Source organism: Sceloporus undulatus, chromosome 2 (assembly GCF_019175285.1).
Source record: "Sceloporus undulatus isolate JIND9_A2432 ecotype Alabama chromosome 2, SceUnd_v1.1, whole genome shotgun sequence".
Classification (NCBI taxonomy): domain Eukaryota; kingdom Metazoa; phylum Chordata; class Lepidosauria; order Squamata; family Phrynosomatidae; genus Sceloporus; species Sceloporus undulatus.
Window position 1 is genome coordinate 194,770,033 of NC_056523.1, and position 27,703 is coordinate 194,797,735.

Here is a 27,703-nt window from a genome sequence, read left to right on the forward strand (position 1 = left end):
GGAAGATTCCTCAAGAATAACATCTTGCTGCTGATCTGACCCGTGACTATATAACACAGAAGCAAAGGTGGTTTTAACAACATTTTTATTATTAGTGCAAGATTCCAGTTGGGTCTTACAGAGATTCCTTTTTAAATTCCCATCCTTAAAATTTTTATATATTTATGTCACTCTGAGCATAAAATAAAGCCATTACAGTCGAATTCACGGCCTCTGCTTCTAACATTGGTTTTCAAGGCCTCTGGCTGAGCAACAACCTCAAGAGGCAGGCACTTGTACAAAAGATGTGATTTCCCTAATACCCAAGAGGAAATGTGAAATGTGAAAATGGGAGTGGGGAAAGGGTTGTTTAGAACACTTGTTTCCCTTTTATTATCTCACTATTTTGAGACAAGGAGGGGATACATTTTGGTTTTAAAAGGAACCAAGGTGAGGGAAGGGAAGACAGTCCAGGATCTAACCTACAGCTTGTCACCTAACCTGTCCTGAGCAGCAGCAACCCTGAGTTAATTTCTTACATTTAAAAATGCCTTTTATTTAATACAGGATAATTCCATTAAAAGGTTACATTTCCAGCTGCCAAATGGGGAGCCAGTTCCTGTAATGTCACACTAAATGAATGCCCATAGGCCACAGCAGCATGGAGAACACATATTCTACATGCAGCCCCCTTAGTGCTGACAAATTTGGGGTTGGGAGCACATTTTCACTTTAGAACAAGGTCCAATCTGTCTGCCTTGCTTGGAAGTGAAAGTGAGGTGGTGGTAGTGGTTCCTTGCACAATATCAAATTCTGTTGTGAAACAGATGCTGGTAGGAGAGAACTGGCTCCTGAACTCACTGTAGTTGCTAAATCCTGGGCTACAGCACCATACCTCCTCTATCCTCAAACCTTTGAGGGGGACCAGAGATAGGATGGGGTCAAGGAACTGGTGATTCTCTGATACCCTTCTGCATGGAGTAGAAGTGGTACAAGGAACAAGTACAAACACCGCTCTAAGCTGCATGAGGTTGCAGCTGTGTGATTGTGTCTCACATCTGAGCTCATGTTCAAATCAATCTGAGCATCATTCATGGAGGATGGAAGCCTATACTTTGTGCTATTTAGGTATTAAGGGGAAAAGAAAATCATCCTCAGCAGTCTTCCAGCCTCTACACTGGGGGGGGGGAGGGGTCTTAGTCCAATATATCTTCTATTGACTGTTCCAAAAGCAAAAAAGAAAGGAGAAAAATAAAAATCAGGGAGGCAGCACCTCAGTTCTCAAGACCCAGTAAAAAGCCTCAGTCTCTGAGCTCAGAACCTTTCTTTCCCTGAAATGAGCTGTACAGAGGAGTCAGATGCCATGAGAGGAGGATGGTATCTATGCAGATTTTCCATCAAGACTGTCATCTGATGCCAGTTCAGAAGCCAGGATCTCATAACAGCTGCCATGCAAAACTTCACAACCATATCCACAGTCACCATGATCACACAAGAAGGATCAGGTCAATTCTAAGCAGTGAGCACCCAAAGGAAAAAAGAACTGAGGGCAAACAAGCAGAATTTGGAAGGGATATGTGCAAAGTGCTTGGTGCAAAAGAATGGGAAGAGGGTACAAGGGGTGTAGCAATAAGGGGATTTGTGAATGTAAACTCTATGGATGAGGGTTTATAATGTTTTTAAAGGTGCAGAATTCCTAAAGATAGCAAACTCAGTATACATCAGGTACTATGGGGTCCTTCCAACCTATGGAACTAAGGAGCCATGACACTAGGCATGTTTATGCTCCCTGGTCAAAACAGAGTCAAGTCTGTTGAATTAACAAAGCTCTGGATCAAGAGATTTGGGGAATCACAGTGGCAGCAGGGGCTAAGTATTCTCAGCACCCTTACAATACTCTAAATTCTTGGAGACTACTGCTGGAAAAAGCCACTAGATCTATAAACAGGTTCAAACTGGTTTCAGGGTGAGCATGTACCCAGTCACTACAGCTGGAAAGAGAGAGAAAAAAAGATTCTCTTCTCCACTAAGGCCCAGCAATTGTCTCGCAGATTGTCTCTTTTCACCTGGCAGCCTCACATATTGATGGGGGAAACAAAGGGGTCCCCACTCCTTACATTTACTGAAGGTCTCAAAGGATGTCCCTGTCCAAGCACAGTAAGCCAGAGTAAGCCAGCTCTCCCCACCACAATAAGAAGACTGTGTGTGAAGAAGACTGTGCATGAAGAGTACAGATGATTGGCAGAAGGATGAGAGAGCTTCCATCTAATCTTTGCTTCATTTGCGGAATTTCTGTAGCTGAAAGACAAAACACAGAGGGCACTCAATGTTTCTAGCATAGCTGTCTCTTTTAAGAATAAGGGGAGGTGCATAAGCAATTCATTCAAGAGCTTGGAATAGTTACTGTTTGGACACTAATCACCCACAAAATCCCCATTAGCTAGAATGCCCATTGGCTATGCCAGCTAGTGGATCTTGGGAGTTGTAGTCCAAGAAAGTAACTTCTCCATGCTCCTATTCATTCATTGGTGACATTTATATATTGCCTTTCAATCATATTTCCAAGATTTGCACAAAAAAGAAGGGAACCCTGGTAGTCCAGTGGTTAAATGCCAGTATTGTAGCCAAAACATTGTGAGTTCGAGCCTGCAGGGCTCTAGGTTGACTCCTTCCATCCTAGGTCGGTAAAATGAATACCCATCTTGAAAACCACTTAGAGGGGGCTTAGCACTATAAAGCAGTACAAAAGTGTTAAGTGTTAAATTTTTTTTTACCAAAACAAAATATAAGGAACTAAGAAGACAGCAGATTTGAAAGCAATACAGAAAACATCAAAAGAATCAAATTCAGACTAAAATTCTTGGAAAACACAAAATTATTTCCTTGGCACCAAAAACAAAACTGATTAGGTGCCAGGCAAGCCTCTCTGTGGAGAGCACTACAGAGTTGGGGTACAGCCCTGTGAAACTAATCTCAGTGGCAATGTACTGAACAATGAGGACCTCTATGCCCATGAAAAAATATCCTGAACCAGGGGCATCATAAGGGGCTGCAGGAGGTGTGGACCATAATGGGTGAGACCTCAAAGTGGGGTGACACCTGCTGGTGGGAAAGAGTGATTTCTGGCTAGATTACTACACTACACTCCTTAATAAATAATCTGAAGTTAATTGTAGAGGTTGGTAAAATAATAATAGTAATGTGTAGTGTGATAGTATAGGATGTGTAAAAAGGGTTTAGATAGTTCTAGTTAGTTGGAGGGGGTTCAAGCTGGACTTTGCAGCTGCAATAATGTTTTAGGAAAGTATGAAGGAATGCAAAGTTGGGGGTGTAGAGATGAAAGAGATGAGCACCAGTTCAAGGTTAAAGAAGAAAGAGGGGGACTGATGGCTGGGAAGAGATTGTCTAGGAAACCAGGCGGAGGGTGATCTCTTTGCACCTTTGCAAAGAGGAGGGGCTGGAAAACTGGATGGTTTTAATTTGGTGTTTGAGGGATGAGATTTCAGATATGATGTAGAAATGATGTGGTAAAGTTCTGATTGTTGCTTTCAATTAAGCTTTGGATTTGGATACCACTGTCTGATCATTGAGCACCAGTTCTGAACTTACTCAACTCTCACACATAACTAGGAAAAACAGGCAACCCAGAGTACATGCTCCATAATGACTTGAGAAACAAAGAACTGTGTGAGGCCAACCAGAAGTGTGGAAATGCAGGGAATTCTCCTTCCTGCCACTGGCATTACTGAACATCCTTCAAAGAAATCAGGTCTCCACTGGAAAAGGACAAAGGGACCACAAAAGGCTGTGTGTGCAGTATCTGGGAAAGGTGGCTTTGGTGGTCATGCACAAGATTATCAACCTGTTTTGATTGTTTAAGGATAGGATGGGAGAAGGAAGAGCAATGAGAACAACTGCCTGCCTTACAGAAGGCACTCACCTCACACTCAACCAGATTGCGTTTGTAGAGGGCATCTTTAGCTGCCTCCTGCCAAATTAAAATAAATAGGTAAATAAGTAAATAAGTACACCCATACATAAGAGCGCAAGTAGTAGTGAAGCAGATGCCTAAGACCAAATAATAGGTAGTAAATCCCTTCCGATTTCAAGAAAGCAAGGACTAGTGTAATCAAGAAGCTACTGTATAACGGAATTCAATATTATTGAATTGGGTTTTCACCACTTGACAAGCCAAGGAGGGAAGAGAGCATACCCGCTTGCCTTCGCTACCAAGCCGCCGTGCTGCCTCTGTGTACCACTGCTGGTACCGCTCCAGCTGAGTCAGGTACTCTGTGAAGTGAAGATCAGAGTTAAAGATCAGAGAGAACTATGGAATAGCTTATATGTCAAGCTGACTCTCCGACTCGGGCTGCAGCTAAGCTCAGAGGGAACAGATAAGACGGGGTAGGGATGGGGTTGGCAGTAAATGATATCATCATCATCATCATCATCATCATCATCAATAATAATAATAATAATAATAATAATAATAATAATAATACCCTCAGTACTTTGACAGTGTCTGTCTTGACTCTACTGGACCATTGCTTGCTTACATACTAATCTAATGCAGGGAGAAAACATTCCTTTGCTCAGCCATTGGAAATGGAGTCCTCCTAAAACAGGACTCTATGGCAGGGCTTTCCCATCCAAGTACCTTTCAGGACAGCAGGGCCACCATGCTGGATCTGTGACTTTTGCCACTGGATCATCTGTATGACATTCTGATGTTGCTCCACCAGGTCACCAGGGGGCCGTTGGCCACTTTGCTTGCATGTCATTATCTGCCACCAAGAGAAGATCTGTATGTTTTATTCTGTTCACAAGGCAAAGACAAGAACACATAACTCCCCAGGTGACTTCTGACTAGCTGGCAAAGAAACACACAGGCAATGGCTGCTCTTCCAAAACTAGATCATCTGTGCCTTCAAGTCACCTCTGACTTATGGTGACTATCATAGGGTTCTCCTGGCATGATTTGTTCAGAGGGAGTTTGCTATTGCTTTCCTTCACGATTAAGTGGGGGTGACTTGCCCAAAGTTACCCAATGGGTTTCCATGGCTGAGCGGGGATTCAAATCCCGGTCTCTCAGGATACTAGTCCACATTCATGCTCAGGATACTAGTCCCACATTCATGACACTACAATACATAATTCTATTAGGAATGTATTCATGAGTAACCACAGTATTGAGTGCTAGTATTCAGAGCAAATTTCAAAATAGCATTTACAACACATTCCCCTGGAAATAGTTTTGGCCAAAGCTTAGGTGCTAACAGACAACATCAAAGATCAATTCCTGATTAATCAGGAGCATCTCCCTGAAAGCATTTTGGTACCTATTTATTGCCAGGAGAACCTGTCCTGATTACTGGCCCATTAATGGAAACTGATCTTAAACCCTGACTACTCTATACACAGTCATTTTGTGACTGTGCTACACCCCCCTCTAGAGATTCCTGCCTCCTTTATAGCCATTTAAACCAGCTTTAGTTTATAATATAGATTTTCCAAGTGACCTTCCACAGTAACTTCAGTCAAAAGCAGTAGCAATGGGCCAGCTAGTTGTGGGTGCACACAGAATACAGTGGGGTTTTTGGGGTGTTCCCCCCCCCCCCCCCCCCGTTTTGCTGTTCAGGACCTCAAGAGTTTGTTGTTTCTGGAGACCATAAATATGACTCTTTAAGACTGCAAAAACATTTTGGTCTCTTCTGGTGCTCCTTGCCCCATAGCTCAGGCATTTTTCATCTCCTCCCATCCCTTTGTGGGACTTGGTTTTCAAACTCCTTAGGTTGCGAACCTGACATTTGCCTAGAAAAAAAATCCTTTTTGGACAACAACTCCAAGAACTCCCCAGCTAGCAAGGTCTCTGGCCATGCTGGCTAGAGTATTCTGGGAACTGGAGTTCAAAGAAAGAGAAATTTCTCCAAATTCTGCTTTTGGCTCATTATTAAAAAACAAAACAAAACACCAGGAAAATGACGTAACTGCAGTACTAATCACACCCCACTCCTGATTTGTATCACTGACCTTTCTCTCCAGCCTTTCCTTGTCAAAAGCTAACACGTTGAAACTGTGGAGAGTGCAGACAGTCTTGCTACAGGAAAAAGAAAATTACAGCATGATTAAATTCTGTGGATACCATGGTCTGCCAAAAATACAAATGAATGGGTCCTACAGCAAATCAAGCCTGAACTCTTCTTACAAGCCAAGATGACTAAACTGAGACTGTCATACTTTGGAAAAGACATGACTCATTCGAAAAGACAATAATGCTTGGCAAAGTAGAGGGCAGTCATAAAAGAGGAAGAATACATTACAGGTGGATGGACTCAATCAAGGAGGCCACAACTGCCCTGAGTATGCAAGACCTGAGCAGGCTGTTGATGCCCAGTGATCGTGAAGGTTTCTCATTCACAGGATCGCTATAAGTTGAAATTGAATTGACAGAAGTTAATAATAATAAAGAAAACTGTACGAGAGGCAGGCACACAAAAGCAGAGGATGTCACTGAGGCCGAAGGTAACCCACATAGCCTCTGGTGAAACACACTGATTCTAGAGGTGAAAAGAAGTCCAGGAGAGCACCCCAGCCCAAAGCATTGTTTGAAAAGTGAGCACCTGCCAACTTCACACTTAAGCCACAGACAGAATTGGCTCCTGCTGAGGGAAGGAATGAGACTTGGGTGTTAAGGCAGGTCTGCTCTATGGAATGAACCATGATGAACAGCAACAACAAAGCTCCCTTAGCTTAGAAACCAGAGAGTGAACTGCAGCCCAATACTGCTTGGGTTCTAGGTTCAGGTCTTGCTGTGGGTTTGTTTCCAGAAGCATTGAGAGCCAGGTCTGCATACTGGAACACTACATGAACATCTAGCATCTTGAACTGCATGCTCACTTCTTATTTCTTTGCAAGCCACAGCTTTCCAAGACCAGCAAGAGGGCTAGGAACTGATGAGCAAGAGGAGAAAATGCTGGCATTTCATGATCAGCTTGCTGCCCATGTGTGGCTCTCTAGGGGGATGCAGACAGAAATTTTCTCCAAATATGTATCTTTTACTGAGCCCATATGACAGGTCTTAAAGATCAAGAAACCAGAGAAATGCCCTTTGGAGTGGCATTACGTTTAGCCAAAAATCTAGCACAAACCTTCCAGTCAAGTATTCTATTTTGCACCCTCATCCAGATCTGGGAAGCCTGTCATCCTTCAAATGCTATCCCTGCCAGCCTAGACAAGGGTTACGGACAATAAGTTGTAGCAGTTCATCAGCACCTGGAGGGACATAGGTTTCCCAGCCACGACCTCTCCTATACCCCATTTTTCTTTCATGTCTTTCATTATGCTCACTTTGAGCCTTATCACACAGGTTTTTGCAGCTCTGATCCGAAGTCACTGCGGGTCCAATGATGCAAATTCACATAACATGATGTATTATCACACATGATTGCTTTCTATTGGAGGGGGGGTCGTTCCGAGGCACAGCCACAGTGAATCCGAATTCGTTAACAAGTGAATTCACAAAAATTGCTTCTAAGCTCACTTCGATTTCTCTCCGAATTGGTCTAGTGTGGAATGCAACTTTGCTTCCGTCCTGGTACACTTCCCCCCCAAACTTCCAAAGTCTCACATTTCCCATGATGCTGTGCTGCAATTTTGCCCCAATTTGCTTCTGGTGCTCAGAAGGGTAGATTTAGATGTAGATGACAGGGATGAAGGGAAGGAAGCAGGAGGCTGGGGGGGGGGGGGAGGGGAGCAATGGGGGGGGCCATCGGAGGCGGGGGGGAGCAACAATCTCCAACTCCCAGAATTCCATAGCACTGAGCTAGGACAGTTAAAGTGGAGTCAAACTGAATTATTCCCCAGTGTGGATGCAACCTAAGAGAAGGCAACTGTTACAAAGGGGAGTGGATTGGATTCAGGGAAGTAGTACTTTAGGGAGCATGGAGAATAATTATAATAATTATAATTTTAAAAAACCAAAAAATGTTTTAATAATAATAATAATATCAATAATAATTTATTTTTAAAATAATAATAATAAGTTATTAGTTTGCTGAGGCACCAGAGCTCTTTGGCAGAGAAGGCTCAATGTCTCATGACACTACAGTTCCCAGAATTCCATAATACTGAGCCAGGACAGTTAAAGTGGAGTCAAACCGGATTATCTCGCCAGTGCAGATGCAACCTAAGAGAAGGCAACTGTTACAAAGGTAAGGAGATTGGATTGGATTCAGGGAGGTGGTACTTTAGGGAGCATGGAGAATAAGGGAAACCGGATACATTCTTAGGAAGCAGTTGGGGGATGTAGGGAAATCTGACAGAGAGGACCCAGGACACATTCTAGAGTAAATCAGAAAAAAATAGAATAACATAGAAGAGAAGAAGAAACATGAAGCTATCATTCACATGAGAATAGCGTTCATGTGAAAGTGGAACCAGGAAGTGGCCCCCTTCTTCACCCCGGAAGTGCAAAGGTTCACAATGCGTTCAGATCCCCACTGAGCATGTGCAAGAGTCCCAATTCGAATAATTGAATCTGCATGGTATGTACTGGTATGGTGATACAGTGTGCACTCACTCCACTTTGACCTAGTAATTACTACAGTTTTGTCCTTCATGTGTGATAGTTCATCACGTGAATTGCTTTGGATTCGAAGTGATGCCGCTTCCCCCTTGCCACGGAAGGGCTATGGAAGCACTTTGGTTTAGAGTTCCAGTTTCACGTGTGATAAGGACCACTGACAGTCAAAAATCCAACCATGACTCTTCTCAACCTGTTGTTGTTGTATGCCTTCCAGTTGTTTCTAAGTGACCATAAGGTGAACCTATCATGGGGGTTTCTTAGCAAGATTTGTTCAGAGGAGGTTTGCCAATGTCATCCTATAAGGCTGAGAGAATGTGACTTGCCTAAGGTCATCCAGTGGGACTCCATAGCTGAGCAGGGATTTTGAACTCTGGTCTCCAGAGTCACAGTCCAAAAGTCAAAACGCTACAACATGCTGGTTGTCTATCTTTTCAACAAGACAATCTCAATCTGTCTCATTCCAGGCCCTAACCCTGGGAAAAAGGAATACTGTCTCTCTGAAAAACCTGCCAGGGTTGCTTTCTTTTTGGCTCAACAAGAAAAGCAAGACTGTATGTGGGCGTGGCTCCCGCCTCTTGGTTGAGTATGGTTCCCCAAGCCTCCATTCCTGGCCAACCAACGCATGTGGACTGTTTGCAATGCAGCAGAAACCTTTCTTCATGAAACCGAAAGAGAAACTGCAACTCAAATATGTTCAACAAGAACTGGATTCCTCTCCGTTAATTAACCTTCTTAGGTTCTCCCTCAACCAAAACACTTTTCAGCAACTTCCCACTCTGCCTTTTCCACTATAAGGGGTCTTGGGCCGTGCTCCCACCTCTGGCCTCACTCATCTCACCAGGTACCTTCTAGGTTTCCTTCCCGTCGAGATAGGTGTCAGCCTGCAAACTTGGTCCTCCAAGGCTTCAGCTTGCCTTCCCACCAGGGGTCTCTCAATATCACCATATGGGGCCCTCTAGATGGTCTTTCTTGGCTTTGTTGTAGAGTCATCAGCCAGCCCGCTCCCCTTGGACTCCTAATCACTCTCCCTGTCCCGTCTGCCTCACCGTGTCTCCGTCTTGCGTTCACTCTCCTCCTCCCTCCGGCCACCTGTCCCTCATTTCTTAGATTTCTCTCCCTTGACCCTTGACCCTTTCTCTTCAGGCTTGCTTTCTTCTTGGGGTCTCAGTTCTTTAGCCAGCAGTTCTTCATCATGATGCTCCCCTTCCCTTCCTCCACAGCTCTCTTCCATGCTCTCAGTCCACCAACCCAATACTGCTCCTCTGCCTGGCTACATAGAGGGCTGGTGGGCATGGCTGCATGTATGATCCCTGTCGGGGGAGGGGAATCTACATTATTATTCAGAACTCCTTTTCTATGACGAACAGTAAAAGCATACGGTTGTAGGGCCATATACCAACGAGTTAAATAAGGGTTGCCATCTTTCATCAAGGCTAACCATTGAAGGGGAGCATGATCCCCCCCTTTACTAAGGTGAAGGCTGAGCCCCACAGATAATAAAGTAAGGACACAATGGCCCATTTAACTGCTAAAGCTTCCCTCTCAATAGCTCCATACCTTGTTTCTGCAGGTTACAATTTGCGACTCAAGTACACCACTGGATGCTCCCCATCCTCCCACTCCTGAGTTAAGACCGCTCCCAGTCCTAACTCAGAAGCATCTGTTTGCAGCCCAAGTGGTCTGGAAAAATCAGGAGCTCTCAATAGGGGATAACTACAAAGGGAATGCTTCAGCACCTCAAAGGCACGGTCCTCAGATGGGCCCTATCATATGCGGCAAGGTTGTGCCTTTTTTGTGAGATTGGTCAAAGGGGCAGCAATGTGGGCAAAATGGGGGATACATTTTCGATAATAACCAGCCAATCCTAAAAATTGATGAACCTGCTTTTTAGTGTTGGGTCTAACCCAATCTTTCAGTTGGACTACCTTATCAGTTAAGGGTTGTATTACTCCCTTGCCTACTCTATGCCCCAGGTATTTCACCTCCTGGCAGGCAATGGCACATTTCCTCAGGTTAACCGTGAGTCCTTCCTGCCGAAGGGCTGTCAACACTTTTTGGAGATGGTCTAAGTGGTCCTGCCACGAATCGCTTATACGATCACATCATATATATGATCATCATATGATCATGCAGCTACACACGAGGGTAGATCCGATAAAATTTGGTTCATCAATCTTTGAAAGGTGGCTGCAGCCCCACGTAACCCAAAAGGCATTCTGGTAAACTGGTATAACCCCTTTGGGGTTTCAAATGCTGTCTTTTCTCTATCCTCTACTGATAATTCTAGTTTTGTGAAATCTAAAGACGATAAATATTTGACCTGTCTTAACCTTTCCAGCAGATTAACTGATAGGCATCGAATTTAGAAATGGCATTCAACCTTCTAAAGTCAATACAGAACCTAATCGGCCCATCAGGCTTAGGTACTACGACAGGTTGGCTCCACCAGGGGCTTCTAGCTTTTTCAATCACCCCATTTGCAACATAATATCAACCTCCTTATTTATAACCTCTTGCAATTTCCAAGGCCAGGGCCATAATGGTACCCTTACAATTACTCCTGGTTCTGTCCTAATCGGATATTTTATCAAGGAATTACACCTGGGTTGTGATGAAAACACGTCCCCGAATTCCACTTGTAATTGTCTCACCTGTAACTGCTGTTCTGTATTCAGAGGGGTTAAAATGGGTAGAGCTCCTGCCTGGTCTTGTCCATCCCCTTGAAGTCCCAAGTCTACATCGTCCTCAGAATACTCCTCTTCAGACATCTCAGCACATAACGCCTCTCTTTCCCTCCAGGCCTTGAGAAGATTGATATGATTTTTCCACGAAGATGATCCCCTTCTCTCATGAGTTCATAATCTACAGGACCTACTCTTCTTACTACGGTAAAAGGACCCTGCCATTGAGCAAATAACTTATTGTCCTCAAATGGTAACAAAACTAGTTCTCTTTGCCCTACCTCTAGCTCCCTCTCCTTTACTTTCCTATCAAAATACTTTTTTTGTTCTTGTTCAGCCTTAACCAGATTGTCGCGAGCTATTTTCCCTATTTCCTCCAAGTGTTGTCTCATTTCTAATACATATTGTAAAACCGATTTTCCCTGGAGTTCTTCTTTCTCCCATCCCTTTTACCATATCCAACACACCTCTACGATGTTGCCCATATACTAACTCAAAAGGCGAAAACCCCAATGAATCCTGAGGGACCTCCCTAAAGGCAAACAAGAGCAGTCCTAAACATGCCACTATTGAGGTTTTTGCCCAATAAATTTCTGACTCGACTTTAAGGTACGATTGAAGTGTTCGACCATCCCAATGGCCTGAGGATGATAAACTCAGCTTGACTCTGAGAATTTCCCATATTTTCTTTAGGGTTTCACTCATAAAGTTGGATCCTTCATCAGTCAATATTTCCTGTGAGAACCCTACCCTCGGAAAAAAATGCCTACCAGCTCCTGGGCTACCCTGTTGGCATGAGTAGTTCTTAACGGAATGGCCTCCAGATACCTGATGGCAAAATCTACCACCACCAGCACATACCAATGCCCCGCGGCTGACTTCTCCAAGGGCCCTATAATATCTATGGCTACTCTCCTGAAAAGTTCTTCAATTTTTGGCATTGGTATTAGTTTCCCTCCTAGAGTCCTTTTCTTTTGATGTCTTTGGCATTGTGGACATGATTTACTGAAATTCGTCACTTCAACATATATTCCACACCAGAAAAAATCTTTGGGTCACCCGTTGCAAGGTTTTTTCCACCCCCAAATGACCGGCTAATGGAATCTTGTGAGTCAGAGTCATTATTTCCGCCCTTAATGCTTTTGATACCAACAACTTAGCCTCTACCCCTTCTCCAGTCATGTCCGGGAGAATTCAATAAGCCAAATCTCCATGTAATTCAAACCGAGGCCCCTGACCGTACCCCTCTGCCATATTCTCTGGTCTTGCTTCTCTGATGGCCTCTCATAACATAGGGTCATCTTGCTGCCAGGCTACTACTTGACTTCTTCTCACCTCCATCAACTGAAACCTTTTCTTTTCCAAATCCTCTCCCAACCCTCCTTTTGCGTCCTGCAGCAGTTTCTTCCAGTGAGGCCAATCTCTCCCTACCAACACAGGCCAGGTAAGAGTAGGCACTACTCCTATCCTCATACATCTCACCTCTTTTCCTATTTGTATTTCTACCCAGAAGGTTTCGTACTCCTTTAAAGCACCATGTATGAATCTCATTTTCACTCTTTTACACCCTCAGGACGGTCCCTAATCAGAACATTCCATGAGTGGACACTCTCTTTTCATGTGACTTTCCATACCACATGTAAAGCATGTCATGGGTTTCCAGCTCGCTTCCTTTGTTCCCATCGATATTATGGGTCTACTCAATCCTCCAACCTTGTCAGTGCTTTTATCATTACTGCTCCCCTTTCCCACTTCAGGCGGGACTCTTCTTCCCTCGCCCAGTCTGGCTCCTTCTCTCCTGACACTCTTGCATTCCGTCTCAATCTTCCAATTGGAGGGTCTACTGTTCTTTTACCTCTGCCCAGATAGGATTCGTCGGCATTCACAAATGCTTCCATCAACAATATAGTTTTGTCTAAGGTTCTGAGCCTATGACACTTTATCCAATTTTTGGCGTTTGATGGTAGAGCTAAAGTAAATTGCTCTATAAGGACCAACTTGGCCACTTCAGCCGCTGACCAAACCACTGGCTTTAACCAATGCAAGCCATTAGCTTTGACTTTCTGGCCCAAGGTACAAGGATGCAGCCCAGGCTGCCATCTTAGCTCCCTCAGCCTCTTCCAGTACGTGTCCTCTGATATATTCAAGGTATGGAGGATCACCTCTTTCACCTTGTTATAGTCCTTGGCCTCCCCAGGTGACAACATATCCACTGCCTCTTGTGCTGGGCCAATAAGGCAGGGAGCCAAGATCAGGGCCCATTGATCAGGAGGCCAACGAGAAGCCACCGCAACTCTCTTGAATGTATTTAAGCGTCAGCGTTGTCATGGGGCCCCATCTTCATCAGGTGCAAGGGATTCATCCCTACTGTCCAAGTATCTCCTCCTTCATTTCCCCCTGCCAGCCAAGGGGCTCTCATCATGTCCACTATTTGACCCAGCAACCACATCTGGGCGCTTTGCTGGGCCACATACATCTGGTCCAAAATTTGTAACTGGTGACACAACACTTGTTGCAATAATTGTTGCTGCTGTTCAGCAAACCATCTTTCTTGCATCCCTGGCAGAGTCCTTGCCCCTATGGGCCTGGTCTCATTCTCCACCAATGTGGGCATGGCTCCCGCCCCTGGGTTGGGCATGGTTCCCCAAGACTCCATTCTTAGCCAACAAACACACGTGGACTGTTTGCAATGCAACAGAAACTTTACTTCATGAAACTGAAGGAAAAACTACAACTCAAATATGTTCAACAAGAACTGGATTCCTCTCCGTTAATTAACCTTCTTAGGTTCTCCCTCACCCAAATGGGGAGCAATCCCAAAACACTTTTCAGCAAAACTTTTCAAGATGAAGTCAGAACAGTTAACAGCAGGGTCATAGCCCTGTGATTATGCAGTGTGGCAGGGCTCTTTAGGAAGGGAGAAACCCTTTACATTTTCTGCCTCAGAGGCCACAATGTCTCACATGGACTCTGGGTTAATAATGTAACATGCAATGTTGTACTTCCTCTTGGTAGGAGGAATGAAATACGTTGTCCTTCTGATGTTCCCAACTCAACCTTTGTTCTCATAGAGACATCTAGAGCTCCCATCATTCCCTATTTGTCCTACATTTTCTCTCATCCAGAGCTGGCAGGAGCAAAACATTCCATGCAAGGGAAGCGTGTCCAGGGCCTGAGAGAAGGCAGTCCAATCTGAGCTGGCTTGGCTATATCAGGGAACAGATGACCGTTCTGGAAGGAAATTAGAAGAGACCATGTCAACAGCCCCTGCAGAGCAAAAAGGGTTGCCTCTGCGTGCACGAGCCATCATGGTCTCCTATATAACCTCACAAATCTGGCTATCTAAACTTTTCAAGCTCCATGCATGGCAGTATGATCAGTGAATAAAAAGTTGACTGAGTCTGCAAGACCTACTTGGGGGCTTTCCAGAGGTATCTGGTAAGAAACCCGATTGTGGACTAGAGACAAACCTTTAGTCTGATCCAGTGTGGCTCTTATATTCTGCTCCAGTCTTGACTCTTCTTGCTTTATAGCCTCAGCAACCTAAGCTGTGGAGAAATGGCACCTGGACTGTACAGAAGGGAACCCAGCTCAGATGTATGAAAGCACTAGGTTTTTCCCCCATCTGACGCACCCATTTCAGAATGCTATATCATTTGTATTGACCACCCTAAGACACCAAAGGCCTTTATGCAATGAGGTGTTTCAGTGATTCCAGGAATACTATTGCAAGACTGACACACACAAAGATACATTGCTACTTCGAAAAATGATTACTAACATGAAAAATAAAACAAAATCCAAAATCCATAAAAGCGTGATACCTTTACTGGCCAACAAAAATCCACAAAAAAATCATGCAAGTTTTCAAAGCTCCCCTGGCTTCCTGATCAGGCAAAAGATGTTTAAAAATGATACAGGAGAAAGAAAAAGTGATGGGTGTTGGTGTTACAGGTAGAAGCTACATCTTCTGTGATTCACTTGGTTTAGGGATCTCAATGCAGGCCAAGGCCACACCTCTCTTGACCAAGACAAAGGACAGTAAAGAGGAATTACTTTACTGTGGCTAATGGAGTTTAAATTTTACTGTCCTTTGTTTTGGTCTCTCACATGGCCAAGGAGATGTGGCCTCAGTCTGCATTAAGATCCCTCCAAGCCAAATGAATTACAGCCAAGACATCTATACAAAATGTAGACCTGTGACACCAGCACCTATCACCTTTTCTTCCTCTCATATGATTTTAAAACATCTTTTGCCTGATGAAGGATCCAGTGGAGCTTTGAAAACTTGCATGATGTGTTTTATGCATTTTGACTGACCAATAAAGGTAACATCCTTTTGTGGATTTTGCATTTTGTTTTATTTTGCTGTATGGCCAGTATGGGTACACTAGAATATAATTACTAACCTAAGTAATTTAATTTCTTTTTCATATATATATGGACAAGCAAAACGTCTCTACAGATAAGACTGATGCAGTATATATATAACAGTGATTAAAAGTAGATTTCTTGTCATGGTAGGACTGTTATTTTGCAGAGGTCGTCCTATCAGAAAGCCCAGCCAATACAATGTAGCACTACATGAAGAGTCAGGAGGTCACAGAGGAGGAAAGGGACAGATCTGACCTATTGGACACGGTACACCAGGAATGTCTTCTGTGAAACAAGTATTAATGTGGCTCTTGTATACCTCTTGTCCAATGATTTCGCAATTTATATCCCTCCTTTCTATGATAAATCATATTCAAACAAATTAAAATAAAAACCAAGCGAGTAAGGCTTGCTGCATTGAGTCCCTTTGGGCAAACTGTCCTGGGTGGTTCAGGCTCCATTGCCCTTCATGCCACCCTAAAGTTGTCTGCTGAGGCAGCCCTCTCTGTCTTGTTGCTGGTGGGGTGGTGGTGGTTTGCCTTCTTATTTGTTGGGTGAAGTAAAAAGAATGAAGAGTGTCAAGAAGAAAATGTACGATCGCTCCTAGATGTTACGTTTGGAACACACACTGAAAAGATCCCAACAAAGAACACACTTACCTATTGCTCACATTCTTCCCAGGAGGTAAAGGTGCTTTGGGTTTGGGAAGTGCAACCTGTGGGGAGAAAGTTGAGGCTGTTAAGTCGTTATATGGGTGTATCCACATTTCACAATAGTAGCATTTTGATACCACTTTAACTGCCATGGTTCTGTCCTATGTAATCATGAGATTTGTAGTTTGGTGGGCTAATTAGAATTCTCTGCTTAGAGAGTTCTACTGCACCACCCTGAACAACTGCATGGATGGAACCACAGCAGCTAGCATAATATCTTTATATATAGTGCCATAACTGTGTAGTGTGGATCCATTCTATGTCTGGTGCAGAGGTGTTCATCTCCACTCAAAGATGTCAAGCTGTATGACAGCCCAAGAACATCAGCCTTGGCAATAAAGCCAAGAATATACACATTTACTTACATAAATGCTAAAGAATTTTGTTCTAGCACAGTACTTCCCAGTTTAGCTTTCTAAGAATACCAGTTTTTCACAATAATCCCAGCAACACACCAGTGTTCAGACTGAGACCAGAGCTCTACATAAAGCCGTATTCAGAAATGTTTGTACAGTGCTCTAATATCAGATACGATCTCAATGAATAGAGGCCATGCAAAATGTAGAACCACTTGATTCTTACTGGTGGCATAGTGAGAGGATCAATGACCAGCCACTTCTCTGTTGTTGTCTCCAGTTGCTGGGAAGTCAATGGCTCTCGGAGGCGGACAATTACTTCTATCTTGCCTCCTGTGGGCCGGCGACCATCCAAAAGCTAGGTAGGAGAAAGGAAAATATAAAGATTAGCAAGACCACACAATCCAGGAGAAGACATAAATTATATGCTGAATTGCATCCCACGCTTATTTAATTTGTTCCACTCTTCAGTGTGTACTATTTAACAAGCAGGACATACCTGTCATTCCTGTTACCCTACAGATGACACAACAAAACCTGGAGAAATTGCTCTCTTAAGGACGCAGGGAGACTGACTAAGTCAGAAGTTGGATGTAACCCAAACCCATAATTTATTTGCTGACATGTCTAGATTGCTCTCTCAAAAAATTGCTTAATGTGGCCTACTGCCAATGTTCCAGGAATCTTGTAGTGTGATTTGAACATACAGACTCAGAGGCTGAGGAAGCAGTGCTGACAGCAGAAATGTCAGGCCTAGGCATCACCAGAGAACCGGAGACTTCTGTGGCCAAGACTCGGAGTGATACTGCCAACCTTTGAGCTAACTCCAGCACTGGGATAGCACACCCTCTTCCAAGAGCTCCATGTTCCCTGCAGCCAATCTGGCAGTGCCAGCAATGTGGCTAGCATGTGCTCCTAGAGAGATGAAGGAGTGCTAGGCTTCAGGCCAATGCTATTCCTTTAAGGCTTGGGTGAAGAGGTGGAGCATGGGAGGGGTAGTCTAGGCTAACAGAACTCAAAGGTTTCAGTTGCACTCTAGAACTTGGGGAGGGGAGGAGGTGGATACTTGGTGCTAGCATTCAGACAGCCATGTTAGTATGGAGTTATCAGTATGAAAAGGGATCTTGTAGGACCTTTGAGAGACTAACTGAGCAAAAGAAGGTGTAGCATAAGCTTTCATAGACTTGCAGCTGAGGAAATAGACCAAGTCTACAAGAGCTTATGCTACATTATTTCGCTCAGTTAGGGGCTGTACAGACAGCTCCAAAGGTGTGGAGTCCTGCCGCCCCTTTCAGCGTTGGATCAGGGCTGCAGCAACCGCACGTCAAAAATAAGGACTTCTGGGAGCTGAAGTCCTAAACATCTGCAGAACCAGAGTTTGGGAACCACTACAAGTGGTTTGAACAAGACCCATATAGAGTTTTAAAAACAGTAACACTTGGAAACACAAAGAGGCTTTAGGCTACATTTATAAACTTGTTAGTTTGGACAGAATAAAAACCTCTGGTTTTTGCTGCAATGACTTAACACAGCTACTCCTCTAGAATACAAAATCATATAGGCTGAAACCACTTGAAACACAATACAAGAATAGCAACAGTGACTTTAATTATCAATACAGTTTCAAAAGGCTACAATTAATAAAAAGATATTAATCTGCCAAGAGGAGAAAGCCAGTGAGGGGGACCAGCACCTTTAATTGCAAAAGGGTTTACAGGATGAGTTGCTACACCTGAAAAGTGGTGTTGTGTTCTGGTAGATTTATGGCAAACCTGAGCTTCTCTTGAGCACTTGATGCACTCAGATTGTCTGAACAGATGAGGGCATAATGGGCTCAAGACCTAAAAAGGGCAATTACTACTTTTTCAGAGAGCAGCAGAGAAATTCTGTGTAAGCTCAAAGCAAAAGTAGCCTGTCCAGTTTTACTCAAGTCATTCTCAATCTAGGTAGAAGGCTTAGTTTTACATGCATACCATGTCTGAAAGTTATTAATATTTATTACATATCAAGTATAACAATGTACAGTTTAACTTAAGGTAAACATAACACAACATAGAGTACACATGGCCTGTTAATTAAGTCTCTTGTTTCTTCATATCACGGAGCCTCTTGTGAAGCTTGCTGTACAGAAAGTCTATTGGAAATGTTGAACAAGTTTCAGAAATTGTTTATAGTGTAGTGGAGCGGGCATATCCCATTTGCTCTTATTTGCAAAGGCATTTTTCAATAAATTTCCTAGTGCTTTCTAGTTCTTTGGGGGGTTCATAAAAGCCTGAAAGTTTTCCCTTTAACATGAGTTTACATATTCTATCAGTCCATGAAATAAAGTTACGTTTTTTTAAATTAAAAAACTGATTTCTTTCTTTCTTTCTTTCTTTGCAATTTCCATGTGCATTGTAGCAGGAATATAATTAATTTTTTTTATGTTTCAGCTTTTCCTCCTCATTAATAAAGAGATAAGTGTAAGCCCTCTACAATAATGTACATTCTGTCCTCTTTTACCTGATATTCTCTACCATACCTAAAAGGTTATTTTTATTTTTTTCCCCTGAGAGTTAAAGAAAAAGATCAGGCCTACCTCCAATATCTCCCGAACTTCACAAGATGTCTCCAATGCCTCCAGTTTCAATTGTGCAGTTCCCACTGCTCGGTCAGTTTTGAACAGCCCTCTGGGTAGAAATGTCAGTAACTATTAATCCACAAGCCTCACCCAGTTCCAAGCCTCATTAAATATACTACTTGCCCCTTTTCCATAAAATTACAAAAACACCACATGGTTTGCTGCTTAGTTAAAATCATAGCAGCATCGCCATATAGCAGAGGTGGGCAAGTGTCCTGAGTCTTTCTGGAGATCTCACAGACTGCCCAGACTCCAAGCAACAACAAAAACAGAAGGAGCCTTTGGCTCTGAGAAATGGGCTTTTTTGATGTCAAACAGTGCAACTGATTTAAAGATGAATTCCTTCTCATGAAGGTCTCCAGGAAAGGCTACCCACATTTAGGGGAGATAGAGAATGGACAGTCCAAGGGAGCTGGAGGGATCAAGGGCAACAAAATAGCCTTTAGGGCTATTTGCAGCCCCTAGGCATAACTTTGCTCAGCCCTGCTTTAAGACTGGGTTCTATTTCTATCTTTGCTATGCTTTAAGTAGATGAGGATCAGGATCATTATTACTAGACCTTCTGTCTGTATTTTACAATAAATACCACAACTGACTGCTGGCGGCAACATTCATCCCTGCTCCAACAGCTCTAGAGGCTCATGATGCTCACCCTTTATGGACAACCTCAAACTTGATGGCTTTAGTCTGAATGGCTCGCTTGAGTCCCCGATGTCCCCGATTAATAAACAGCTTGAACTTCTCTTGGAATTCTAATGTTAGAGGAAGTAAACAGGCCAAAATGTTAGCTGACATCAGGTGTGAATCAAGAGTAACCACTGTGTTATTTGAACTGGGCTAAGTTTGGAAAGGCTATTTTTGTGGACAGCAACATCCTCCATAAGCCATATTGGCTGGGATTTTGGGAGCTACAGTCTAAGAAAGTCATCTTCCCAACCCAACCTCTGAACTGGGTTCCAGGAGAGTGTGTTTCAAGGCTTTCTTCTCCAGGCATTTGGAAGACTTACCTCATTCTCAAACATTTAGGTCTGAGTTAAATTAGCTCCTGTACATGTTAACGGTATTATAATGATGCTGCACTGGGAAGAGGCTATTCTTCCCAAACACTTGTGGACTGTCAAAAAGAAATCTTGGATCAGATTCAGCTACAGAGATATCTATCTGTTACCACAGCATTATTTAGTTATCTGTAGCATTTCTGTTCTGTCCAACCACTGAATCTCTCTAGCTGGCTTACAAAAAAGGGTCAAAACCAGAAAATAGAAAAATAAATATGTTTTAAAATCCACAGAAGGAAATCTGAAAATACAAACAGCGGAAGGCAGCAGCAGTACAAGGACCTGCTACACACATTAAGATTTCTTTTTAATGGAGGGACTACAAAATCCTGGAAGATATATTTTTAAAACTGTTCTTCACCTGGAATTGAAAAGATCACAACCCAAGGATGGGACACACTTCTTTGGGGAAGGCATTTGTGAGACAGGGTATCACCATGAGAAAGACCCTCTCTCTAGTGTAGCCACCCAGATGACAGCATTCAGTGGAGGCAAGTAGAAAAGGGCCTCTGAATCTTAGGGGCCATTCCCACTGGCTTATAACGCGGATCAAGAATCAAATTATAGGTGCATCATTCCCATTTGAATGCACATTCTATCGTCATTGCTCTGATTTTGTGGGGGATGTTGCCCGCTTGTTCTCTTTCCTGCATTACTGGCGCCATTTTCTCCCGTTCGCATAGTCTTTCCCTTGGTGGAGTGGGAAGCAGGGTAAGGTGATCATGCTACATTGACCTCCAAATGCAGTAAACACATTACGCCCCCTGCAACCTCTCCCCTGCTCCACATTCATAGACCAACGTGTGAAGAGACCCACTGAACACCATATTTAACTCTTATTTTTTCTTCTTTTTTCTTTTTTTGCAGCAGATTGACTTTGTATTACATGCCTGCTTGATCGCCCCCCAGACAGCCCAGGGAGCAATGAGGGACGCAAAGGGATTTGGAGGGAATAGAGGCTTCTTCTCTCTTTCCCAGATGGACTATGGGAAGACACAGAAGAGCCTGGGATGCAAAAGGATTTGGGGTGAATAGAGGCTCCCTTTTCCCTTTCCCTGAGGGGAAAAGCACCTAAGTGACTGACTGGCTGTGACATCAAGCGTTTAGGCGCTTTATTGACAGCTGCTTTTTAAAAAAGAGGTTCCGGAAGGGCAATGGGAACGGGGAGCAAAATAACCCACTTCAAATTACCACGGGGAAAATACCAATGGGAACGAACACAGGGGTAAAAAAACTCGGGTCTGTTTGCACCCGTTTTTAATGGGAATGATGGGTCAGATTCGATTATGACTCGGGAAAAAAAAACCGAGTCAGAATCACAGTGATATACGTCGCATTATATGCCCAGTGGGAATGGCCCCTTACTTAGGTACTTACAAGATATGATGCTGCTTTAGGAAAGCTGGCCCCATACCATTTAGGGCTTTAAAGGTTAATACCCACACTTTAAACTGGGCCTTGAGACTGCCCGGAAGGCAAAGCAGTACTCTCAATTATCTTCTATTTATTTATTTTTGGTAAAACTCAACCAGTTCTCCGGATCATCAAGAATATTTAGATTGACAAGACTAATGAAAAGTGTACTTCCAATGCTGCCACTTCACCCTGCCAGCTACGCAGAAATACACTAAGATGAGAAGTAAATGATTCAGATGAAGGCAAGCAAAGTCTGGCAGTTACTTTGATGTTTTTCCCCTCAGCTTCCATGAAACCCTTCAGCTGACTGGCATTTGGCCCTGAAGCTCAAGAAGAAAGTTTCTGTGGCAACAGTGCTTCAAGTGCACTCTCTGAATCACTGGGCACCAGGCCTATCAGCACCTTCCTGTTCTTTGCCTTCAAATCTATGTTAAACATGGTCTTTAAGGGGATTCTGGGAACTGTAGTTTAAAAGAATAACTCTTCTAAGTTCTGGCCACATCCACAAAAGCATCTTCTACACAAGGACATGTATCAGTCTCATCTTTCAGGCAATCAAGCTTCTCCACAGAGAAGCCAAGATGAAGCCTTTCTGCTTCTCCACCCCATCCTTTTCCTTCTTTTCTGCTCCCTGTGAAAACCACATCCTGATCCTGTCAAACACATTTCCTATCCCTCCTGCACACCCAGCCAGGTGCCAGAGACAGGTGAGGAACACAAGATAGTATGGAGAAAAGGTATCCAACCATGTAAGAGAGTCTGTCAAGGGTACACATCAGTGTTTCATAGAATTACCACACATTTGACCTGCGACATCTTCCTCTATCCTAGGTGCAAGGTTGTTCTTCCTAACTACACATGAGTTTAAATGCTTGCAAACATGCCATGTTTTCCACAACATTTAATAGTAGCTTTGTTGTGGTAGAAGAAAAAGGCTTGCTAGAAAGAGGGAGTGTAACAGAAGAATACAGCTGGCAACCAGGAATGAGAGAAGTTGACATATCTGTCCTGGGCTAAGGAAGGAGGAAGAACTGTGGAAGAAGCTTACAATACATGCACTTAAACTCAGATTTTTGATCTTGTGACTCCTGCCTGGCCCAGATATCAAATCAACCCATTCACTGATGGATTCACCTTGAGGCTTGAGAATTGCTTATGTGCTATCCCCTTTCCCCCTTCACACACAAAAAGAGAGATTCAGGATTAAGGATGAGGGGAAACTTCAACTTTCCCTGCTGGATTCCTAATAAAAATGTCCCTTTCCCCCATACTATCACAATTTTTAGAAACCTAACAAACTAGTGCCCCACGTAATTACTGCAAACTTGGGAAGGCAAGTCAGCACTCTTTCTTGTAGAAATGGTTGAAATCTCACACACACTTACCAGGAGCATTGGTATTTTTGATCACATTGGTCTTGTCTTTTTGAGCTTCCTCCTGAGAAAAACAGAAAGCAAGGTAATGAGAACCCGACTTCCATGTGACCTGACTGAAGCATCTCAAAAAGCCATCACCAATCATCATCAGTCACTATAACTTTACAAATTAATATTTTCCCCAACATCTGCATTAGATGCCTATAAATAGATGCCTTTCACGCAACAGAGCAGGGTCACCAACGCAGCATCTTCTTTGGTATCTACTGATGCCACCACCTCCCTCTTTTTGTTTATGTATGTATCTTATTATTTATTAATTTATTAATCTGCTTCTTTTTTTCTTGTCCTTTTATGATCATGAGCTTTTGCAGAGCAATGTGTTAGCTTCCCGCCACCTCATTCATTTCCCTTCCCTTCTCCAGAATGCCTTCAGGTCTCACATAAGCCCAGAGGCACTCTTTGAAAAGAAAGGACGACTCTGTTCAGAGCAGCTACAGTATATCCAGCCACCTGATGAAATTGTGGTTTTCCACTGCCATTTTTCAAACAAACAAGAAATGATCCAGGGCTGGGGGTTGGGTGGGATAGTATGTAATGAGCAGTTATTTTAGATCATTTTTTATTCTTTTCTGTGTCCACATATGTGCATGTGTGTTCCATGTTTTGCTTTTTTGAGGGAAGTGTTTTAAAAGTGGTTCTTTGGGGAGGGTGGTTTGCCTGCGTGCCTTTTCTGGAGGAGAGGCACGCTTTCTCTCAACCTCATCTATTTCCTTCTCTGAAATGGGTCTTTTTCTGCAGAGGGACATGGTTTGGTATTTAGGGCTCCAACCAAACCTATTCCATCTTCATTTCTTAGGCAAACTGCTTTTCCTTTGTAACAAGGCAGCACCCCAGGGTGGCCAGTGTCTCAGTTTCAGTGTAAGTTTCTCAAAATGTATTTAAAATTACAGGTTCCAGAATGATGAGAATCCCTAACACATATCAAGACATGGAAAACTAAAATTGGCTGCTTTCTATACACGCCAAACAATGTTTGAAGCTGTTCTGACTCACCGCATTGGGATAGGGGAATTCAAAGCGTACAAAGGCATCTAAATCATTTGGAGACATGCCTAAAAAAAGAAAAAGAAAAAAAAAAGAGAGAGAAAAACAGACCAAACAACAGTCAGGAAACCTTTTTATATTAAAAACCTTGAAGCAGAAAAAAACAAAACACAAACTCCCTGCCCAACAATGAAGAGCTGTTAAAAGAAATACCTCCAGCGTAGCAGCTGTAGGGTGTGCTGAATTTCAAGACACAAAGGTTGCACATCACCAGTTATGTGGAGGCCAATGCCCCAATCAGAAGTCTGCCCTGATCAGCTCTTTGCACACCACTTTTGTGGTGCCTACAACACCCAAATTCCCCAGAGAGTCCTGGCCTTTGTACAACTTTTTGGCCTGTGGTTCTCCAGAGGTCAGAAACTCAATTACTGGAGAAGGCCTGAAACAAAGGTAGTTTTAGAAGAATCCAACCTTTATTGGAATCTGTACTTGCTTAGGTTGCAAAAGCCAAATGCATGGCTTACAAAATAAAGGGAAGGGAACATGCTTCAAAAGAATTCAGATTCTCTCTCAAATTCAATTTATCTTTTGTGTGGTGAAAGCAAGCCACACAGAGGACAGAAGAGGTGTATGATGGTCAAGACAAAGGAGATAATAGGTGAAATAGGCAGAACACTCTCCTGTCTCCCATGCACTCCACTTCTTGGGAAGGAGCTATTTGGAGACTTGGAAGTGTTCATGAAGCACAGTGTATGTCCCGCCTCTGGTGACCTATCTAAATGCATGACTTACAAAAGCAATTACAAAAGTGTGACAGAAGCAGTCTGTATTTTTAGATGACCAGCTTCCCAGGACTGACCTAGAAGTGACTGCAGACTCCCCACTGCCCATGAAAGCATTATTTTCTTCCACAGAGTGTTTTCATAATTCTTCTCCCTCAGCCAGTCTTACATCTATCTGTCTCTCAGTTGAGATGCCTTCCTGTTTCATGCGGTTATGGTAGCTGAAGAAGTTCTTGACCTCTCAACAAGTTTGTTTTCCCTCCCTCCATCTCCCACACACAAAGAGCACATAGGCTCTTTGCTACTACAAAAACAAAAGGGTTTTGATTCTTCTCCTTCCAGACATGTTCTTTTCCAGACTCCAAATACACAAATAATTTTTCAAAAATATCCTTCAGTTAGAACTTGTTTATTTTCTTTGGACTGTGCATGCAAGGAATCAGTAACAACAATAGACCCTGGCAGCACTTCTAATGCTCACCTTGGCAATTACCCAGGCAAGAAAACTGATCTGGCAGGTCCCCATCACTTTATAAGTTTGACAGTTATTTTATTGTTAGCTGCCTTGAATTTGCATTTGGGGGTGTAAACTGAATGAATAAATCAGAATATACAGGCCTGCTTAGCCACTCTAAAGATAGTCTACAGAGATAGAATTCTGGGTTTGTGCTATTTCTCTGAATCAACAGTGGTTATAGCTTTCCCCTCTCCAAGGTAAAGCAAACATTTTTACCATATATACTTGACTACATGTTGACCTCATGTATAAGTTGAAGGCGGATTTGGGGAACAAAATTATGGATTTTGATATGATCCATGGATAGGTCGGGGGTAAAACTTAGGGAAATTAACAAATTATGTAAAGGACAAAGCAAAGGAAAACAGTGCCAAAGAATTTACAAAATTTTAGTAGGCATAACTGTTTGTGCTCACACTAAAGGCTGGATGTATGACAGAATAGAGGGGATCAGTGCTTCCAGTACGGATTATATTCTTGCCTTTCACCAGAGGATGCTTCTTTTAAAATAAGAGTTAAAGTACAGTACTCACTTTGACCCATGGATAGATCGACTCATGTTTTTGGATCAATTTTTTGACCTAAATTTCTAGACTTATACATGAGTATATACAGTGTGTTTTGGTTTAACACTCTTCAGCTGAACACTGTGGCTTCTGCCCTCCTCAGTAACACACTCAGGAGCCAGTTATGGGGTGGGGGAAGAAAGAGAGATGGGGAGGAGTAGAGGAACATGTGGAGCATTCTACAGTATAGGTAAATGAAAAGATGTTAGCAAGGACTAAATTCTATAGTAAGGAGGAGGAACAGAATGAGAGAAAATGCACATTTGCTCATGTGAAGTTCAAGGCTTTCATGGCCGGCATCCATGGTTTTTTGTGGGGTTTTCGGGCTATGTGGCCATGTTCTAGAAAATTTTCTCTGAAGATGCCAGCCACAGATGCTGGCAAAACGTCAGGAAGAAAATTTTCTAGAACATGGCCACACAGCCTGAAAAACCCACAAAAAACCACATTGCTCATTTTGACAGGAGAATCATAATTTTGGACTATCAGTTTGCCTTGCTGGATGATACCCAACATCCCTTGAGTGTAGTATTTTTACTCTAAAAAGGGGCAAGTCAGATGCCACTGAGGAAATTCACAAGGAGAACATAATGACAATGACCTTCTCCTATTCTTTGTCCACTTTCTCCGGTTAATTCTTCAGAAATGCATTGCCTTGAACATAGAAGTTCTACTTACATCAGGTACTGGGAATCTTTGGCACTCTAGCTTTGGACAATAATGCCCATAACTCTGACCCTGACCATGACAGCTAGGCTTCTTGGAGATCCAGGTGCCAAACAACCTGAGGGTTAATGATTCCTCAATCCTGACTTACACAACTGCGAGCAATTCTAACAGGCCAAGATGGCCCAGGGCTAACTAAGATGACACTAGGTTAGGTGAAGCTGTGCTAAATACAAACCACATCCAGCCTTGGATGCTGAAAATCAAATTGAATCACTCTCATACGTACTGGTTTAATTTTGTGCTGGCACTGTTGCTGTGTCCATGGCCTGAAACACATTTGGATCTGGTGTGACTTAGTCTCCCCCAGCCCCATACTTTGTTTCATTGATGGGCAGGGCCTTCTGCAGTTGATTTCAGTTAGCAGAGCAGCTCTGACAGTAGATCTCTAGGATCAGCTGGCAGAAGAACATTTCTGCTGGCAAAAGAGAATTTCTGCTGGCAGAAAGGGATTTTGCCTCATCCTAACCTCCAATATCCAAGGCACATTTGAGTTTTGATTGTACTGTTATTTGACAAGAGATGGCATCTCTTCAGGCAGGCCTTCCCAGACTGAAATATCCCGGCCTCAGGATCCCAGGATTTCCCTCCTCCTCAGTAATGTCTCCAAAGCCCCCTTTTCTTTAGAACTGAAGTTGCAGTGGTTTATTGGTTGGTATTATTTTGTTTAATTTATTGTTATTTTAACTAGTTATTGTGGTTTTAAATTAGATATGTTGTTTAATAACTTTTTAAGGAGGGAGGGAAATATATTGTTTTTATGCTGTATGTTATTTTAATGTTGTAAACCGCCTGGATTGGTTCGCCACAGGGCGGTATATAAATAAAAAATTATTATTATTATTATATTATTATTATTATTATTATTATTATTATTATTATTATTATTATTATTATTATTATTATTA

At 42.9% G+C, this 27,703-nt stretch overlaps 3 protein-coding genes across 12 annotated transcripts in view; 1 reads left to right on the plus strand and 2 right to left on the minus strand.

Annotated features, from left to right (window-relative positions):
- ALKBH7 (alkB homolog 7) overlaps positions 1–27,703 on the minus strand; it is a 511,499-nt gene that overhangs the window by 400,763 nt on the left and 83,033 nt on the right. The gene's annotated exons all lie outside the window — the stretch shown is intronic.
- Positions 1–27,703, plus strand: part of RFX1 (regulatory factor X1) — a 156,168-nt gene that overhangs the window by 127,578 nt on the left and 887 nt on the right. The gene's annotated exons all lie outside the window — the stretch shown is intronic.
- Positions 69–27,703, minus strand: part of CC2D1A (coiled-coil and C2 domain containing 1A) — a 149,059-nt gene continuing 121,424 nt past the window's right edge. The window contains exons 4-14 of the mRNA XM_042455734.1: positions 24,214–24,272; positions 23,167–23,218; positions 19,960–20,059; positions 19,266–19,356; positions 16,914–17,045; positions 16,278–16,333; positions 6,010–6,076; positions 4,637–4,763; positions 4,193–4,269; positions 3,920–3,967; positions 69–2,277 (exon numbers count right to left, since the gene is read on the minus strand). Of these exons, the coding sequence (XP_042311668.1) occupies positions 2,257–2,277; positions 3,920–3,967; positions 4,193–4,269; positions 4,637–4,763; positions 6,010–6,076; positions 16,278–16,333; positions 16,914–17,045; positions 19,266–19,356; positions 19,960–20,059; positions 23,167–23,218; positions 24,214–24,272 (830 nt within the window). The 3' untranslated portion in view covers positions 69–2,256. The remainder of the gene's footprint in view (positions 2,278–3,919; positions 3,968–4,192; positions 4,270–4,636; positions 4,764–6,009; positions 6,077–16,277; positions 16,334–16,913; positions 17,046–19,265; positions 19,357–19,959; positions 20,060–23,166; positions 23,219–24,213; positions 24,273–27,703) is intronic.